Consider the following 16960-nt stretch of genomic DNA (forward strand, 5'->3'; position numbering starts at 1 on the left):
CAGAACAGCTACCCCAATTCCTAATGAACATCACAACACAACTACCGTATTTCCGAGTGGGCATGAGAACATAACTACCGTATTTCCTAATGTGCATTCACCACAGCTACCATAATTCCAAGTGCGCATCAAAAAGTACTGTATTTCCAAGTGCGCATGCGCACAACACGCGCCGCATCTCCGTGGTTACCGTAATTCCCAGCGCGCACGCGCACCACTCTCCACGCCCCTCCTCCCCCGCGCTACCGTACTTCCCATAGCGCACGCGCATCCCACCCCCCCGCCAAAACCCCCCCATCCTCCTACCCCTCCCATCATCCCCCGCGGGGAGGAGTCCTCTCCCCGCCCCCCTCATTTGAATAAAGGGCGTGTCCCGCGCCTGTCCCCGCCCCTCGGCTCTGCCCCCATTGGCCGCGCCGCCGTTGTCGCTGGTGACGGGGACGCGGCGGGGTCGGAGCGCGCCGGGAGCGGCCGCGGAGCGAGGAGGGGCCGGGGGGGGCTCGGGGTCGGTCACGGGGGGGCCATGGGAGCCCGAACCGGGGCCGGGACCGGCGGCGGCGAGCGGTAGAGCCGCCGGGGATCATGGCGGAGAGGTGAGCGGCGGCATCGCGGAGGGGAAATTGGGGACGGGGGGAGGGTGGGCTGGGTGGGGGGGGGCTGCGCCGCATGGTCCAAACCCCCCCCAAACCCCCTTTGGGGACCCCTTATTGCATCCCCGTCCTTCTTGTATGGCTTTTATGGGGGTGCCCCCCCCTCCCCGAGGTGCCCTTGGGGGGTCTTTGCCCTCCCCCGTCAGCACTTTGGGGGTCTCAGCCCCTTTTTGGGTGTTCCGTCCTCCTCCGGCTTCGTTTTTGGGTTTTTGGGGTGCTGGGTGTGGGCATCGCCACCTGCGCTGCATCCAGGTGTGTTGGTGGGGCTGGAGAATTCCAAACCCCCCGTCCCGGATTTTGGTGCATGGAGGGGGGGGGGCTGGATGCGCCCACCTGGATCCCCGTGGCTGCGGGAAGGGGATGGGGAAAAACGGGGGGGGATGGAGCCGAACCCCACCCTGGATTTCGGGGAGAATTGGGAAAGGATTGCGGGGGGGGATTGGATCCCATCCTGCTCCCGGTGGAAGGGTTAAATCCCACCCTACTTCCCTTTTTTGGGGCGGTTTGGAAGTGCTGGATCCCACCCTGCTCCTTATGGAGGGGTTAAATCCCACCCTGCTTCTGTTTTGGGGGGGTTTGGAGGAGCTGGATCCCGCCCTGCTCCCTTTGGAAGGGGTTGTGGAAGGGGCTGGATCCCACCTGGAGCTGCTGGATCCCACCCTGCTCCTCTCAGGGCGTTTTATGGAGGGCTTGGATCCCGTCCTGCTCCTCGTGCCTGGGGCTGGATCCCGGTTCCCTGGTTTATGGAGGGGCTGGATCCCACCCGGATGTTCTTGAGAAGGGTTTGGAAGGGCTGGATCCCATCCCGATCCATATGGAGGGGTTAAATCCCACCCTGCTTCTATTTTTGGGGGGGTTTGGAGGAGCTGGATCCCATCCTGCTCCCTATGGAAGGGCTGGATCCCACCCTGCCCTTCCTGAGAGGGATTTGGAGGAGCTGGATCCCATCCTGCTCCCTATGGAAGGGTTAAATCCCACCCTGCCCTTCCTGAGAGGGATTTGGAAGAGCTGGATCCCATCCTGCTCCCTATGGAAGGGTTAAATCCCACCTTGCTTCCGTTTTTAGAGGGGTTTGGAAGGGCTGGATCCCACCCTGTTCTCCTTGAGGGGATTCATGGAGGGGCTGGATCCCATCCTGCTCCTTATGGAAGGGTTAAATCCCACTCTGCTCCTCTTTTTGGGGGGGTTTGGAAGTGCTGGATCCCACCCTGCTCCTTATGGAGGGGTTAAATCCTATCCTACTTCCATTTTTGGGGGCTGGATCCCATCCTGCTCCCTCTGGAGGGGTTAAATCCCACTCTGCTCCTCTTTTTGGGGGGTTTGGAAGAGCTGGATCCCATCCTGCACCTTATGGAAGGGTTAAATCCCACCTTGCTTCCGTTTTTAGAGGGGTCTGGAGGGGCTGGATCCCACCCTGTTCTCCTCGAGGGGTTTCATGGAGGGGCTGGATCCCATCCTGCTCCTTCCAGAGGGATTAAATCCCATCCTCCTTCCCTTTTTGGGAGGTTGGGAGGTGCTGGATCCCATCCTGCTCCTTATGGAAGGGTTAAATCCCACCCTGCTTCCGTTTTTAGAGGGCTTTGGAGGGGCTGGATCCCTTCCTATTCCTTAGGAAGGGCTGGATCCCACCCTGTTCTCCTTGAGGGGTTTCATGGAGGGGCTGGATCCCATCCTGATCCATATGGAGATGCTGGATCCCACCCTGCTTCCCTTTTTGGGGGGGTTTGGAAGGGCTGGATCCCATCCTGCACCTTATGGAAGGGTTAAATCCCACCTTGCTTCCGTTTTTAGAGGGGTCTGGAGGGGCTGGATCCCATCCTATTCCTTAGGAAGGGCTGGATCCCACCCTGTTCTCCTTGAGGGGTTTCATGGAGGGGCTGGATTCCATCCTGCTCCTTATGGAGATGCTGGATCCCACCCTGCTTCCCTTTTTGGGGGGGTTTGGAAGGGCTGGATCCCATCCTGCTCCATATGGAGGTGCTGGATCCCGTCCTCCTTCCCTTCTTGGAGGGGTTTGGAGGTGCCGGATCCCATCCTGATCCATATGGAGGGGCTGGATCCCACCCTGCTTCCTTTTTTGGGGGGGTTTGGAAGAGCTGGATCCCATCGTGATCCATATGGAAGGGTTAAATCCCACCCTGCTTCCGTTTTTAGAGGGGTTTGGAGGGGCCGGATCCCATCCTGATCCATATGGAGGGCTGGATCCCACCTTGCTTCCTTTTTGGGGGGGTTTGGAAGAGCTGGATCCCATCGTGATCCCTATGGAAGGGTTAAATCCCACCCTGCTTCCGTTTTTAGAGGGGTTTGGAGGGGCTGGATCCCACCCTGCTTCCCTTTTTGGGGGGGTTTGGAAGGGCTGGATCCCATCCTGCTCCTTATGGAAGGGTTAAATCCCACCCTGTTCCCCTTTTTGGGGGTTTTGGAAGGGCTGGATCCCATCCTGCTCCTTATGGAAGGGTTAAATCCCACCCTGTTCCCCTTTTTGGGGGTTTTGGAAGGGCTGGATCCCACCCTGCTCCTTATGGAGATGCTGAATCCCACCCTGCTCCCTCCGGGAGGGCTCGAATCCCACCCCGCTCCCCTTTTCGGGGCCATCTGGAGCTGCCGGATCCCATGGAAGGGGTTCGGAAGGGCTGGATCCCACCCTCCGCAGGATGATGATGATGATGATGATGATGATGATGATGGGGTGGGGGATTAAATCCCACCCTCCTCGCTGGCAAAGGTGATGATGGAAGGGGCCGGATCCATCCCCATCCCGCTCCCCGCCCGGCATCGGGCCGGGGGAAGGTTCCCGCTGCCCGGCATGGATCCCGCGGGATGCGGGCGGTGTTTTCATGGAGGTGGAAGGTGTGGCAGGGATGGGTGTGGATGGATGCGCCGGGAATGGGGAGCGGGCAGGGATGGAGCCGGCTGGGATGGAGGGGATGGCAGGGATGGAGCGGGGGCTGCAGCGGGATGCGCAGCGCCGGAATTTGGGGCGGGGATCCGTGGGGCCAAACCCGCTGGATTTGGGAAGGTGGAGGCGCAGAGTTGTTCGGGATTTATTTTATTTCGGGAGGACGACGGAGCCGCCGGTCTGGGAATTTTTTTTTTTTATTATTTTATTTTATTTTTTTTTCCCCCCTCCCCTTCTCTTCCCTGCGCCGTTTCCCCCATTCCTTGCATTTCCCTCCGGCAGCGAAAACTGCAGGGTGGGAGTGGAGTTATTTATTTATTTCCTTATTTATTTATTTCCTCATTTATTTATTTCCTCATTTATTTTTTCCTCATTTATTTATTTCCTTATTTTTTTATTTCCTCATTTATTTATTTCCTCATTCATTCATTTCCTCATTCATTTCCTCCTTAATTTCCTCCTTTATTTCCTCCTTTATTTCCTCCTTTATTTCCTCATTTATTTCCTCCCCCATTTATCTGTTTCCCCCCCACACACACATTTATTTTATATTTTTTTTTTCTCATTTATTTGTTCCGTCCTTCATTTATGTCGTTATCCACGGAGTCATTTATTTATCCTCTTATTTATTCCCACTTTAATCAACCCCCGGAGTGACCTCTACGGAGAAATCCGCAGCTGCTCCGGAGCCTCACCTGGCACGCGCAGCTGGGTGGGATTAAGGGGAAAAAAAATTTAAAAAACAACAAAAAAATCCCAAAACACATTTTCCATAGAAAACGGGCGGATTTGGGATGTTTGGAGGGAGCTGCCAGCAGCAGGTGGCTCGGGCAGGGCTGGAATTGGGATGGGATGATTCCATCCATGGGGTTGGTTGGGCTCCTTGCCCTATGGAATGGCTTTTCCCGGATGGAAGTGCGTGGATCCCAAAACCAGCGGGATTGGGAGGTGTGGGGAGCTGGGATTTGGTGCTGCCGATGGTTTTGGGGAAGGGGGATTTGGTTGTGGATGTGGATCAGTCCGGAATTGTGGGATCTCGGGTTATTTGTGCGGTTTGGTGCTGGATTTTGGAGTTCTCCGAGTGTTTTTCCATGTGGATTTTGGGGGGGGATCGAGGGTTTTATTCCTTCCCTCGGGATGAGCATCCAGCGGCCTTCCCTTTCCTCCAAAGGGAATTGGAATATCCTGGAATTGGGATATCCATTTTCTTGGGATATCCTGGAATTGGAATATCCATTTTCTTGGAATATCCTGGAATTGGGATATCCGTTTTCTTGGAATATCCTGGAATGGAAATCATTTCTTGGGATATCCTGGAATTGGAATATCCATTTTCTTGGAATATCCTGGAATTGGGATATCTGTTTTCTTGGAATATCCTGGAATTGGGATATCCATTTTCTTGGGATATCCTGGAATTGGGATATCCATTTTCTTGGAATATCCTGGAATTGGGATATCCATTTTCTTGGGATATCCTGGAATTGGAATATCTATTTTCTTGGAATATCCTGGAATTGGAATATCCATTTTCTTGGAATATCCTGGAATTGGGATATCCGTTTTCTTGGGATATCCTGGAATTGGAATATCTATTTCTTGGGATATCCTGAATTGGATATTTTCTTGGAATATCCTGGAATTGGAATATCTATTTTCTTGGGATATCCTGGAATTGGGATATCCATTTTCTTGGAATATCCTGGAATTGGGATATCCTGGAATTGGGATATCCATTTTCTTGGAATATCCTGGAATTGGGATATCCGTTTTCTTGGGATATCCTGAATTGCAAAATCCTGGAGTGGTTTGGGTTGGAAGAGGCCTTAAACCCCACCCAACGCCACAGGAAGGGAAACTTTCCACGATCCCAGATTTATCCAATCCCAATCCAGCCTGGCCTGGATTTGGAGTGTGGGATCTTGGGGTGGCTGACAGGGAGCAATTCCAGGCCTAAAAATGCCTGAATTTGGGTGAATTTAACTCCAAAAATCGGAGTTTTGTGTCGCTGGTGGTGGCACAACTCATTCCATCAGAACCAGGGATGGATTTTCAGGATAATCCCATTAATCCCATTGGGAAGGAGCATTTCCATGCTTTCCTTTGGAAAAAAAAGGCCTATGGGGATGCCCTCGTTTTCCAGGGAAATCTTTGCTTTTCCCACCCAAATCCTGGATTTTTCCAGCTGCAAATCCACCAAATCCAAGGTCTGGGCTGTCTGTGAGCCAGATGTGCTCGGGCTGAACTTTTCCAGAGGGGCTGGAGATGGGTTCAAAGGGATTTTTGGGAATGTCCCGCTGTGCCGTGGGATTGGCGGCTTGGCGTGCTGGGAGCAACGAGGGGTCAGGGATTTATGGAATTGTTTAGGCCGGAAAAAGACCCTTAAAATAAAAAAAAAATGGAGTTCAACCCTGAAAATGTTGGAAGGAAAGGGAATGGTTTTCCAAATCCTGACTCAGGTTGTGTTTCACGATGGGTTTTTCCCGATATCCATGAAAATTGATCCGTTCAGTTGTATCCTGATTTTTTTTTTTTGGGAATTTATCCATTGGTGCTGCTGGTTTTTGGGACAAGGAGCTGCTTTTTTACCCGGGTGGTTTTTATGGATTTTCCAACCTTTGTAGGATTTCCAGGCTGGATCATCCCAAATGATCCACAATCATTTTAAAAAAAGGTGTTTCGTGGAATTCCAGGCTTCTGGAAAAATGTTGTGTGTGTTTGTGGTTGGTTGGACATCACAATTCCTGGGAATGTGGGGAATTCACTCCATAAAAATCTCATCCCACCAAATCCCTTCTTTACTGATGGAGAATTCCTGATGCATCCCATAGGATATCCCTATGGATAATCCTGATTTTCTCAGGTAGAAATTTCTCAGGAAAGAAATTCCCTCAACTTTTTGCTCCTTTAAAGGATTTTTTTCCCTCCTCAATTTCCCACAAAATTGGGATGAATCCGTAGTTCTTTACCTGGATTTGATGGTGACCCACTTAGGCCTTGATCCCGAAATTTCCAGGTTTTTTGGAACTCCTTAAACCATTCCCAGGAAACCAAAGCTTTGCCAGCCTGAGAAATGATGGATTTTGGGAGTTCCCACCTCTTGGAATTTGGGAACAGCCACCACAAAAAAAACCCAACCCAAAATAATGACCCGAAAACCTTTGGGAACAAGAAAATTCCCGAATCCAAACCACGAAACACAGCTGGGAATTCAGGCAGATTCCAGAGTCAAACTGATGACAAATCCCGTAAAACCACACATTTCCACGATGGTGGAATTTAGAATTTGGCCGTGGAGGGGCCTGGATTTGGGGGAGGGATCCCAAATCATAAAATCTGGGATTTTTGGGGCCATTTTATGGAGTTTTCACTCGGGAATGTTCGCTCCAGATGAAAAATATCGGTGGGAATTTTGTTTAGATTATTAAGATTTGGTTAAGAGTTTTCATTCGGGAATGTTCTCTCCAGATGAAAAATATCAGTGGGAATTTCGTTTAGATTATTAAGATTTGGTTAAGGTGATTCCAGAGTTTTCCCAGTGACCTCTTCCTTCAAAAAAACAAATCCCAAAAAATTCCTTTAAATCCCCGTTCCTTGCTGTCCCTCCCGCGTTTTTGCTCCAGTGATTATTTCCTTACATGCTCCAAATAACGCATTGAACCCCGACCTTTTCCTCTTCCTCCTCTGGCTCTTCCCAAAAATAAACATTCCGGCTGGAATTTGCTCTCTCCGGCTCATCCAGGCCGGCTATTTTTAATTCCAGAAGTGTTGGAGGGATGAATGTGCTCCAGGTGCCGAGCGGGAGAAACGGAGCCTCCAGACCTCCCCGTGCCCTTGGGAATTCGGTGTCATCCCTGAAATTGCTCCCAGGGATCCCCAAATCCCGGGAATTTTTTTTTTTTTTGGGTTTTCCAGCCCCCCTGAAAGGATCACATTGTGCTGTTCCAGTGGGAGGTGCCTCCCATTTCCCAAATTTTCATCCCTCGCTCTTTCCTTGACCTTCACGGATCCAGGGATTTGGTTTGTTTCCTTCCTCCCGCTCCTGCCCTTTAAACATTCCCACATCCATCCTGATTTTTAGGGAATAAACCCACCAATCCCAGGTTTTTTTTAGGGAGCTAAAAGCATCACTCTGTCTTTTGGGAAGCTGGATATCCCCATCTCCACGTTCCCGACAGGAAAATAAATATTTTTTCCGTTTTTTTTTCAAGTCTTTCCCAAAAATAAACGGGAAGAGGCGGTGGGGTGACCCAGGGGTGTCATTCCAAGACCAGGAACAGCCATTCCCACAGGGAAAATTCCTGATTGGTCTCATAGGACTTGGAGCAAATGAGAGGCCTGGAATGGGGAGAGAAGGTTTTGTTTGTTGGATTTTCCCGGTTTTTGTTTCTTGGATTTTCCTGGTTTTTGCTTGTTGGATTTTCCTGGTTGTTGTTGGATTTTCCTGGTTTTTGTTTGTTGGATTTTCCCGGTTTTTGTTTGTTGGATTTTCCCGGTTTTTGTTTGTTGGATTTTCCTGGTTTTTGTTTGTTTGTTGGATTTTCCCGGTTTTTGTTTGTTGGATTTTCCCGGTTTTTGCTTGTTGGATTTTCCCGGTTTTTGTTTGTTGGATTTTCCCGGTTTTGCTTGTTGGATTTTCCCGGTTTTTGTTTGTTGGATTTTCCCAATTTTGTTTCTTGGATTTTCCTGGTTTTTGTTTGTTTGTTGGATTTTCCCGGTTTTTGTTTGTTGGATTTTCCCGGTTTTTGTTTGTTGGATTTTCCCGTTTTTTGATTGTTGGATTTTCCTGGTTTTTGTTTGTTGGATTTTCCCGGTTTTTGCTTGTTGGATTTTCCCAACTCTGGGATCCTGGCAGGTTTCATTCCTGGCTGGAATTGGGCTTGGAATTCTGGTGTTTGGGGTTGGAGCAAAATTCTGGAATGGTTTGGGTGGGAAAGGACCTTCCAGACCATCCATGGGCTTCCAAAATCCCAGGTTGCTCCAAGCTGTCCCTTTATCCTTCACCACCAAAAAACAGGGAAAAATCCCTGGATTGAGGCACAGCTCCTTTCTCACGGCCTTTTCCCTACGGAATTGCGCCGGGGCCGGATTCCGGTGGATTCTGGACTTCCTCTTCCCGAGGTTCTGGCATTTCCCTGTTGGCCTCTGTGTTTTTATGGATCTTCCCTCTCTGCTCCGTTCCCCTTGGAATGGAAACGGCTTCCAGCGGATCCACGTGTCCGGGAAAGCCGTTGGAAAATGTTAATTTGGGAAGCGTCGCTGTGGAATTGCGGATTTTTTTAAAATTGAAAAATAATCTTCCTTGGCTGGGAGAGGTCATGGAAAAACATGGAAAAGTGTAATTATGGGATGGGAATGGGGTGGTTTTCTGTCTGGAAGAGGCGGATGGGCCTGGGAATGACGTTGGGAATGGAAGCGGCTTCCAGCGGATCCGTGTGTCCGGGAAAGCCGTTGGAAAATGTTAATTTGGGAAGCGCCGACCCGGAATTATGGAATTTTTTAAATTGGTCTTCCTCGCCTGGAAGAGGTCATGGAAAATTGTGGAAAAGTGCAATTATGGGATGGGAATGGGGTGGTTTTCTGTCTGGAAGAGGCGGATGGGCCTGGGAATGACGTTGGGAATGGAAACGGCTTCCAGCGGATCCGCGTGTCCGGGAAAGCCGTTGGAAAATGTTAATTTGGGAAGCGTCGCTGTGGAATTATGGAATTTTTTAAATTGGTCTTCCTCGCCTGGAAGAGGTCATGGAAAAACATGGAAAAGTGTAATTATGGGATGGGAATGGGGTGGTTTTCTGTCTGGAAGAGGAGGATGGGCCTGGGAATGACGTTGGGAATGGAAGTGACTTCCAGCGGATCCGCGTGTCCGGGAAAGCCGTTGGAAAATGTTAATTTGGGAAGCGTCGCTGTGGAATTATGGATTTTTAAAAATTGGTCTTCCTTGGCTGGGAGAGGTCATGGAAAATCGTGGAAAAGTGCAATTATGGGATGGGAATGGGGTGGTTTTCTGTCTGGAAGAGGCGGATGGGCCTGGGAATGACGTTGGGAATGGAAGTGACTTCCAGCGGATCCGTGTGTCCGGGAAAGCCGTTGGAAAATGTTAATTTGGGAAGCGCCGACCCGGAATTATGGAATTTTTTAAATTGGTCTTCCTCGCCTGGGAGAGGTCATGGAAAAGTGTGGAAAAGTGCAATTATGGGATGGGAATGGGGTGGTTTTCTGTCTGGAAGAGGCGGATGGGCCTGGGAATGACGTTGGGAATGGAAGCAACTTCCAGCGGATCCTTGTGTTTGGGAAAGCCATTGGAAAATGTTAATTTGGGAAGCGCCAACCCGGAATTATGGAATTTTTAAAAATTGGTCTTCCTCGCCTGGAAGAGGTCATGGAAAAGCATGGAAAAGTGCAATTATGGGATGGGAATGGGGTGGTTTTCTGTCTGGAAGAGGCAGATGGGCTGGGAATGACGTTGGAATGGAAGTGACTTCCAGCGGACCGCGTGTCGGAAGCCGTTGGAAATGTTAATTTGGGAAAATCGTGTGGAATTATGGAATTTTAATTGGTCTTCCTCAGCTGGAGAGGTCATGGAAAAGTGTGGAAAAGTGTAATTATGGGATGGGAATGGGGTGGTTTTCTGTCTGGAAGAGGCGGATGGGCAATGAGGTGGGAATTTCTGTTGCTTTGGAATTCCAACCCGCCGTTGGTCTGGAGCGTTGGGAGCGCGGAAATCTTGGAATCATGGAATTGGGCGGGACAAGGATGTGGAGATCAACCAGTTCCACCCCTTTGCCTTGGAAAGGGATCATTTCCACGATCCCAGGTTCTTCCAGCCTGGCCTTGGACAATTCCAGGGATGGGGCAGCCACAGCTCCTCTGGGAATTCCATCCCAACCCCTCACCACCCTCCCAGGGAGGAATTCATTCCCAGCATCCCACCTATCCCTGCCCTTTTGCCCCCATTCCCTGTTATCCTGTCATTCCCTGCCTTTTCCCAAAACCCTTTCCCAGCTTTTTTTGGGATGTTTTTGGACTCTGAATCCTTTCCAAGGCTCCAAGTGAATCCCTGGATTCCGAGTTCCAGGTGGGCTCGGAAGGGAAAATTCCGCTCCTTGAAGATCCCATCTTCCTTATTTTTCGCATTCCAGGGTTATTTTCCATCTTTTTGGTGTCTGTTTTTAAATTCCTGATTTTCGGGGATGCATCCCAAGCTGCCCCGAGCACGGACACGGGGATTTTGGTGGATCTATGGATGCATCCTGAATTTTATTGGGAATTAAGCTGCTTTTTGAGGGTTTTCTGGATCCATTTTTTGGAGCTGGTCTTGGATTTCCGGATGCTTCCCAAGGTTCTTTGCTCCCTTTAATCCAGAGGGTACATCCATGGATCCATGTCTTCTCATGGACGAAATTGGATGAAATTGGAGCTGGTCTTGGATTTCCGGATGCTTCCCAAGGTTCTTTGCTCCCTTTAATCCAAAGGGTGCATCCATGGATCCATGACAGGGAAAGGAGGAATTCCATGGAGCCGTTTCCCAGTTGGACTGCTTGAAAATAAAATAAAATAAATAACAGAACAAAAATCCTCAGCAAGATTTGACATAGTCGGGAATATTTGGGAATAATTAGGGAAAATAGGGAGAAAAATAATTGGGAAAAGAGGAAAAATTCCTTTTGGAAGAAGAGGAATTGAGGGATTCGTGCTCACGGATCTCTGACCACTTCAGCGGGCTCTGGGTGAGGTGGGAGGGGATTTTCTTCCACTTCCCGGAAAAAATTGTGGGATTTGGGTCGGAGGTTGTTGGCGGAGGCTCCTGGACTTGGGATTGTCCGCAGGGATGGAATTCTTCTTATTTATGGAATCATGGAATGGGTTGGATTCAAAATCATCCAGTTCCAACTCCTGCCATGGGCAGGGACACCTTCCCATATTCCAGGTTGTTCCAAGCCCTTCCCAACCTGACCTTGATCATTCTAGGGATGGAGCAGCCATGGAATTCCCTGGGAATTCCATTCCATCCCTTCACCACCCTCGCTGGAATAAATTCCTTCCTTAAATCCAGCCTGAATGGATCAGGAATCCATTGCTGGGTTGGAAGTCTGGGATTGCTGATTCCCGTGGGGATGGGAGCGGCTTCCCTCGGGATTGGTGCATCCCTAATTAAGCGTCTCTGGATTCAATGGAGCAGCCGGGCAACAAAAACATGGAAAAAAATCCTCTTTTTGGGAAAAATTAATTCATTTCCCATTAATTCCGCATCAAATTGGAATGGAATGAATTGATTTTCATTGCAACCTCTGCCTCTCCCAAGGAGCAGGGACCGTTCCCTTCCCCATTCCCACATTTCCGGGAGGCGCCGTCGGATCTGCCAGGGAGGAGGAAATTCCAAACCAATCCAACCTTTCGGGAGCCTTTTTCTTTTCCCCCTTTCTTCTCCTGAAAGTCACCTGGAGGGATCCACATTGGAGCGTGGCGGTTCCATTCCAGGGATTTTCTTTTTTGGAAGTGGGTGCTGCTCCCAAAATAAAAAAAAAACCAAAAATTTCCACAGTGATCCGGATAACGTATTTTCTGTCTGGGAATTTTCTGTTTTAACCGGAATTTCCTGAGGTTTTTTTTTAATTGAGGAAATTTCTGTGCTCAGGACTCTCCGAACGCCGATAAGTGAGTCTGGAATTATTCCTGTCCCGTCACGCTCCGGCTCACCTGAACAATTCCCACTTTTTTTTCCCTCGGCTGGGATTTTTATCAGGATGGAATTGGGAATAAGATCAAAGAATGGGTTGGAAAGGGATCTTAAAAAGAATTCCCAACCCCCCTTCCACGGGCAGGGACATCCCAGGTTGCTCCAATCCCATCCAACCTGGCTTTGGACAATTCCCAGCTTTTCTGGGAATCCCATCCCATTCCATTCCATCCCCTCATCGCAGTGCTCGGAGCACAGAACGAAGTTGGGAATGTTTTTTTTTTTTTTTTTGTGGGAAAATCCATGGGAATTACACAGGGAGGAAAACAGATCTTAATTTATCATCTCTGGAATCCCCAAAATGTTTTTTTTTTGGGAAGTTCCAAACAGGAAATATAGGCCCAAATCTTTGGGAAAAGCTGGGTGTGCAGGAGGAGCAGGTTTGGCGACAGATCCCGATGCTTTTCCACGCAGGAAAATCCCAATCCAGACTTTTAAGCCACAGGTGGGATTTGCTTCATTCCATGTGTTCCTCCTCGGGCTTATCAGTTCATTAAGTGCCTTATCAGTTCATTAAGTGCCTTATCAGGAGGGATCTGTGGCCTTTGGAATTCCTTTGGGATCACAGAAAAATCAGGATACTCTTGGCATGTGCAAACATCTTCCCTTGAGGCTTTTAACTGTGGGAAAAAATGAGTTTTTGGGGGGATAATTTTTTGGGAATTCCTTTGGGATTTGGGAATTTTTGGGATCGGGGAAGTGACATTCCCACTGGGCCGAGGGACCTCAAATCCTGGGATTGGGATTTTGGGCCCTTCATGACAAAAAGGACATTGAGGTGCTGGAGTGTGGATTCCTTAATCATGGAATCGTGGAATCATGGAATCATCATGGAATCATGGAATGGATTTGGGGAAAAGGTCTGGAACACCAGGAGCAGCTGGGGAGGGGTGGAATGAAAGGAATTTTTTTAGGGATGAGTGGGCTGAGCTTAAGAGTTGTCCCTCCTCCTGCCAAATCCCACTGCAAAGCCGGGAATTCCGATTCCATTCCTCGTTCCCTTTCCTTTCAGTAGAATATGGAAAACTCCTAAATTTGGGAAAAAACTGAAAACCTGGACGTTTTGGTGCCGTGAACGTTTTTTCCCTGGGGTCGGTTTTGTTCGGGAGAGCCCGGAAAAGGGAATTCCAGAGGGCGCAAACCTGAGGCTGTCGGTGACTCACGGATCTCCCTCCGCCCACATTCCCTGATCCGAGCTCTTTTCCTGCTTCGTCTCGGATTTTCCTGGGTGCCAGGAATCATTTCACCCTCAGGAACGCCCTGAGGGGATCTCGGAGATTTTTCCAGCACCTAAAAGAGCTCCAGGAGAGCTGGAGAGGGATTTGGGATAAGGGGTGAAAGGGACAGGATGCCAGGGAATGGCTTCCCACTGGTCGGGTGGGATTTTGGGGAGGAATTCTTCACTTTGAGGGGCTGGGATGGAATTCCCAGCCCCTGGATCCCTGGAATTGCCCAAGACCAGCTTGGATGGAGCTGGGATAATGGAATGGAGTTGGAGCTGAACGGGCTCGGATCCAACCCCTTCCAACCCAACCCATCCCAGGATTTTGTGAACTTTAAGCTCCACGGAATTTTGGCTCAGGCAGGATTTAGAGCGGGAACGGAAAGGCACAAATATCCAAGGGGGTCTGCAAAAACCTGGAAAACTCTGTCAAAAAACAGGGATTGGGAAGGAAAAGATGAGAGGGGAGCGAGGAATAAATGACTTATAGGCAAAAAGTAGAATCTTGGAATTTTTTAGGCTGGGAAGGAGCTTTAAGCTCTCCCAAGGCCACCACTGACCGTGTCCCCAAGTGGATTTGGGATCCCTCCCGGACAGGATTCCTCCCTTTGGATTCCTCCCTTTCCAGGAGGAATTCTCCCAAAAATATCCCACCGAACCTCTCCTGACGCCCCTTGAGGCCGTTCCCTCTCACCCCATCCCTCATTTTGGGAATTCTCCCAAAAATATCCCACCAAACCTCTCCTGACGCCCCTTGAGGCCGTTCCCTCTCATTTTGGGAATTCTCCCAAAAATATCCCACCAAACCTCTCCGGATGCCCCTTGAGGCCGTTCCCTCTCACCCCGTCCCTCATTTTGGGAATTCTCCCAAAAATATCCCACCAAACCTCTCCCGACGCCACTTGAGGCTGTTCCCTCTCATCCCATTTCTCATTTTGGGAATTCTCCCAAAAATATCCCACCAAACCTCTCCCCATCCCTCATTTTGGGAATTCTCCCAAAAATATCCCACTGAACCTCTCCTGACGCCGCGTGAGGCCGTTCCCTCTCACCCCATCCCTCATTTTGGGAATTCTCCCAAAAATATCCCACCAAACCTCTCCTGACGCCCCCTGAGGCCGTTCCCTCTCACCCCATCCCTCATTTTGGGAATTCTCCCAAAAAAGTCCCACCAAACCTCTCCTGACACCGCTTGAGGCCGTTCCCACTCATCCCATCCCTCATTTTGGGAATTCTCCCAAAAATATCCCACCAAACCTCTCCTGACGCCCCCTGTGGCCATTCCCTCTAATCCCATCCCTCATTTTGGGAATTCTCCCAAAAATATCCCACCAAACCTCTCCTGATGCCGTTCCCTCTCATCCCATCCCTCATTTTGGGAATTCTCCCAAAAATATCCCACCGAACCTCTCCTGACACCACTTGAGGCTGTTCCCTCTCACCCCATCCCTCATTTTGGGAATTCTCCCAAAAATATCCCACCGAACCTCTCCTGATGCCACTTGAGGCCGTTCCCACTCATCCCGTCCCTCATTTTGGGAATTCTTCCAAAAATATCCCACCAAACCTCTCCTGACGCCCCTTGTGGCTGTTCCCTCTCACCCCATCCCTCATTTTGGGAATTCTCCCAAAAATATCCCACCAAACCTCTCCTGACGCCCCTTGAGGCCGTTCCCTCTCATCCCATCCCTCATTTTGGGAATTCTCCCAAAAATATCCCACCAAACCTCTCCTGACGCCGTTCCCTCTCACCACATCCCTCATTTTGGGAATTCTCCCAAAAATATTCCACCAAACCTCTCCTGATCCACTTGAGGCCGTTCCCTCTCACCCCATCCCTCATTTTGGGAATTCTCCCAAAAATATCCCACCAAACCTCTCCTGACGCCCCTGTGGTCATTTCGGGAATTCTCCCAAAAATATCCCACCAAACCTCTCCTGACGCCACTTGAGGCCGTTCCCTCTCATCCCATCCCTCATTTTGGGAATTCTCCCAAAAATATCCCACCAAACCTCTCCTGATGCCACTTGAGGCCGTTCCCTCTCATCCCATCCCTCATTTTGGGAATTCTCCCAAAAATATCCCACCAAACCTCTCCTGACGCCCCCTGTGGTCATTTTGGGAATTCTCCCAAAAATATCCCACCAAACCTCTCCTGACGCCACTTGAGGCCGTTCCCTCTCACCACATCCCTCATTTTGGGAATTCTCCCAAAAATATCCCACCAAACCTCTCCTGACGCCACTTGAGGCCGTTCCCTCTCACCCCATCCCTCATTTTGGGAATTCTCCCAAAAATATCCCACCAAACCTCTCCTGTTTCCACTTGAGGCCGTTCCTTCTCATCCCGTCCCTCATTTTGGGAATTCTTCCAAAAATATCCCACCAAACCTCTCCTGATGCCACTTGAGGCCGTTCCCTCTCATCCCATCCCTCATTTTGGGAATTCTCCCAAAAATATCCCACCAAACCTCTCCTGTTTCCACTTGAGGCCGTTCCCTCTCATCCCATCCCTCCTTTTTGGGAATTCTCCCAAAAATATCCCACCAAACCTCTCCTGACGCCCCTTGAGGCCGTTCCCTCTCACCCCGTCCCTCATTTTGGGAATTCTCCCAAAAATATCCCACCAAACCTCTCCTGACGCCACTTGAGGCCGTTCCCTCTCATCCCATCCCTCATTCCCATTTGGGAGAAAAATCCCGACCTTCACCCGGCTCCGACCTCGGAGCAGGAACTCGGCGAGGGGGAAGAGAATCCCGATTAATTCCCGAGTGTGGAGTTAATCCGAAGGGACAGGAGCTGGGGAGAGGGGAAGCGGAGGCGAAGGAGGCCGAGGGCGCCCGGGGCCGCGCGTGGAAATTGCGTGCGGGCGCTTTGATGGTGATCCGGGATGAAGGGCAGGCTCGGGAAAAATTAAAAAAAAAAACCAAAAAAAAACAGGGAAGTTTGGAATGGTTGTGAGGGAAAAAAACGAGCCACGCTTCATTCCCTAAATCCCTCTTTACGCGGAATGCGGAGATTTTCCAGAAAAAAATTGAATGGCGGAAATTAAGGGAGATTTGGTGTCGCCTCTGTGGGGTTTTTTTTAGGAATTGTTGTTCCTGGGAAGTCGTGGAATTGGTGAAGCCTTTGAGGGATTTGGGGTGGGAGCGGCAGGAATAAATGAGTTTATGGATTTGCCTGAAATGGTGGGAATTGGAGTGGACCAGAGAGGCTTTTTGAGGAAAAATCTTGTTTGGAGCTTCTGGAATGGTGGGTGATGTTTTTCGTAGCCAGATAAATGCGTAAAAATCCCTTTTTTTTAAATCAGAAAAGATTACAGCAGGAATTTCCGGAGCAGGAACAGGAAAAACCTTGGAATAAGGGTCAAATCACCAACAAAACCCCAATTTTGTGATTTGACAAAATCAGCTTTGGCTCCTTCACAGAACCGAGAATTCCAAGGGAAAGCT

General features: G+C 49.7%; 1 protein-coding gene across 1 annotated transcript in view; it reads left to right on the forward strand.

Annotated features, from left to right (window-relative positions):
• The first annotated feature begins 420 nt into the window (after positions 1 to 420).
• Positions 421 to 16960, forward strand: part of ARHGAP39 (Rho GTPase activating protein 39) — a 190484-nt gene continuing 173944 nt past the window's right edge. Inside the window, exon 1 of the mRNA XM_064706796.1 lies at positions 421 to 593. Coding sequence (XP_064562866.1) covers positions 583 to 593 — 11 coding nt within the window. The 5' untranslated portion in view covers positions 421 to 582. The remainder of the gene's footprint in view (positions 594 to 16960) is intronic.

This window comes from Zonotrichia leucophrys, chromosome 2 (genome assembly GCF_028769735.1).
Source record: "Zonotrichia leucophrys gambelii isolate GWCS_2022_RI chromosome 2, RI_Zleu_2.0, whole genome shotgun sequence".
NCBI classification, from domain to species: domain Eukaryota; kingdom Metazoa; phylum Chordata; class Aves; order Passeriformes; family Passerellidae; genus Zonotrichia; species Zonotrichia leucophrys.